The sequence below is a fragment of the Aplysia californica genome, unplaced genomic scaffold (genome assembly GCF_000002075.1).
Source record: "Aplysia californica isolate F4 #8 unplaced genomic scaffold, AplCal3.0 scaffold00411, whole genome shotgun sequence".
In the NCBI taxonomy this organism is placed as follows: domain Eukaryota; kingdom Metazoa; phylum Mollusca; class Gastropoda; order Aplysiida; family Aplysiidae; genus Aplysia; species Aplysia californica.
This window is the reverse complement of record NW_004797681.1, coordinates 343,038-345,537: the sequence shown is the minus strand read 5'-3', so window position 1 is coordinate 345,537 and position 2,500 is coordinate 343,038. Positions and strand designations below refer to the sequence as shown.

Sequence of the window (2,500 nt, the reverse complement as noted above, 5' to 3'; positions counted from 1 at the left end):
GTGAGGTAATTTGAAAAGAGTTGAACATCTATTCATCTATGGTAGGACTAAACCAACTTTTTAGAAAACTTGTTAAACAATACAAGTATAAGAATGCTTGCTCCATTGAGGATTTGAATCAGGGTTGTCCTCACTGTAGCTTAGCAGAACACCTGCTGAGTTGTTGGTATGGCCATTGATTTTGAGTTGGGCATTATCATTGGAGATTATATTTCTTTCTATATTTGTCTGTCTGTCTGTCTGTCTGTCTGTCTGTCTGTCTGTCTGTCTGTCTGTCTGTCCGTCTGTCCGTCTGTCCGTCCGTCCGTCCGTCCGTCCGTCCGTCCGTCCGTCCGTCTGTCTGTCTGTCTCCTGCACTAAATGACCATTATTATGCCGATGTTCATTTCTTTTCTTAAAATTTTTTGTCACTTTGTTCTGTCAGTCTGTCTGTCTGTCTGTCTTACTCTTTCTCTGCTCTAGACAACTGTTATCGTGTTGCTGCTTCCCAAACTAAACAAAACAAAAAGATGTCTTCAAAAAGTATTAATGAACCGTCTTCTTAACACAAATCTGATAAAAAATTTGTTTTAATTTCTCCTCAACCTCAAAACTAAAAAAAATTATTGAAATTTTGTCTGCAACACAAATATAACCAAAACAAATGCTGTAATTTGTCTGCAATACAAATATAACCAAAACAAATGCTGTAATTTGTCTGCAACACAAATATAACCAAAACAAATGCTGTAATTTGTCTGCAACACAAATATAACCAAAACAAATGCTGTAATTTGTCTGCAATACAAATATAACCAAAACAAATGCTGTAATTTGTCTGCAACACAAATATAACCAAAACAAATGCTGTAATTTGTCTGCAACACAAATATAACCAAAACAAATGCTGTAATTTGTCTGCAACACAAATATAACCAAAACAAATGCTGTAATTTGTCTGCAACACAAATATAACCAAAACAAATGCTGTAATTTGTCTGCAACACAAATATAACCAAAACAAATGCTGTAATTTGTCTTCAACACAAATTTAAAAAAAATTTGTTGAAATTGGTCTGTAACACAAATCTAAAAAAATAGTTTGTTGTGATTTGTAAAAATATCTCTGTGATTTGTTCTCAACACAAATCTGAAAAAGAATCGTTTTGATTTGTCCTTGACATAGGTCCAAAGAGGCAACATTGTCATCAAGAGCAGTGGAGGTGAAGAACTAGACCCCCGGACAGTTGAAGCCTACACAGCAGCCTATTCCTCTCCCCTTACCCTGCCCCTTGCCGAGGCCATGAATATGCTAATGAGGCCCATGGTCGGCTACCGGGCGGGCAGCTCTGAGCTGGATGATGACCGGAGATATCCATATTACATCCGTGCCTTGCCAGGGATTTATGAGGAGATCAAGGCGATGATCTTGTTGTTGAAACAGTGGAACTGGATGTATGTGCAGGTAAGTTTATTGATGTATGTACAGGTCGATTGTAGGATGTTCCAGAATGTTCTAGAAAAGATGAGAAAAGTTAATTGTGAACCTCAGATTTTCTTGTTTTATTGTAATTTATTCTCTCTTGGTGCAGGTGGTTGAAGGGTGCCTCTGGTAGTGGTAGGTCTTACTTTTTAAAATTTCCCTGTGTTGTTTCTGTTTGTCTTTCTTTCTTTTTCCCAGAGCTGGAAATTACTGTTATGGCACTGATGTACCCATCTGTACACAAAATTTAAATTGACCAAACCCGTTTTTTTGTCTCTTCAGCTGGTCACTTCAGACATGCACTACTCCCAAAACGCAGAAAAAGTTTTCCGGGAACTCTCAGCGAAGGAGGGAATCTGTGTCGTGGCCTCCCACAACATCGGCACAGACGTGGATGGGGCAGAGCGCATGCTGATGGGCCTTCAGGCAAACAAGGCTGTCTCTCCGACAATCTCCCTGCTAGACTCTCACGACAACCAAAGGTTCCTGGCTATTTTGGCCAACAACACGGCCATCAGACGTGACCTGGCCATCCTGGCAACCACCTCGTGGGGAACGAGTGAGATGATTGTGGATGGGTTTGAGGATGTTGCGAATCGAGTTATCAGTCTCAGGTGAATGTGGGGAGCATATTATTATGTGAAGCTTAACTTTTACTTTTTTACTTATTCTGTCTACCTATACCACGAGGTGTCAAGGGGAGTTGCAATTGTCGGACACCTCCCACACACAAACACAAACACACCCATTCACCCATACACAGACAAACAGGCACACACACAGGCACGCACACACACTCACACACACACACAAACACACACACACACACACACACACACACACACACACACATACACACACACACACTGTTTGAAGAAGTTGTACAAGAGGGTTACCAAAGGAAAAGTGGTCCAATGGTTTGATGGACAGGAGAAGATACAGAAAAATCTTGAAATCTTCTGTGATGAGTTGCCCCCCGACAAAGTAAGTCAAGGGATGAATGAATGAGGGAGAGAGAGGGAGAGGCCAGGGGTGGGG

At 40.8% G+C, this 2,500-nt stretch overlaps 1 protein-coding gene across 1 annotated transcript in view; it reads left to right on the top strand.

Annotated features, from left to right (window-relative positions):
• Positions 1–2,500, top strand: part of LOC101861377 — a gene marked incomplete in the record, with an annotated part of 53,262 nt that overhangs the window by 13,661 nt on the left and 37,101 nt on the right. The window contains 2 exon segments of the mRNA XM_013085824.2: positions 1,166–1,444; positions 1,745–2,076. Of these exon segments, the coding sequence (XP_012941278.1) occupies positions 1,166–1,444; positions 1,745–2,076 (611 nt within the window).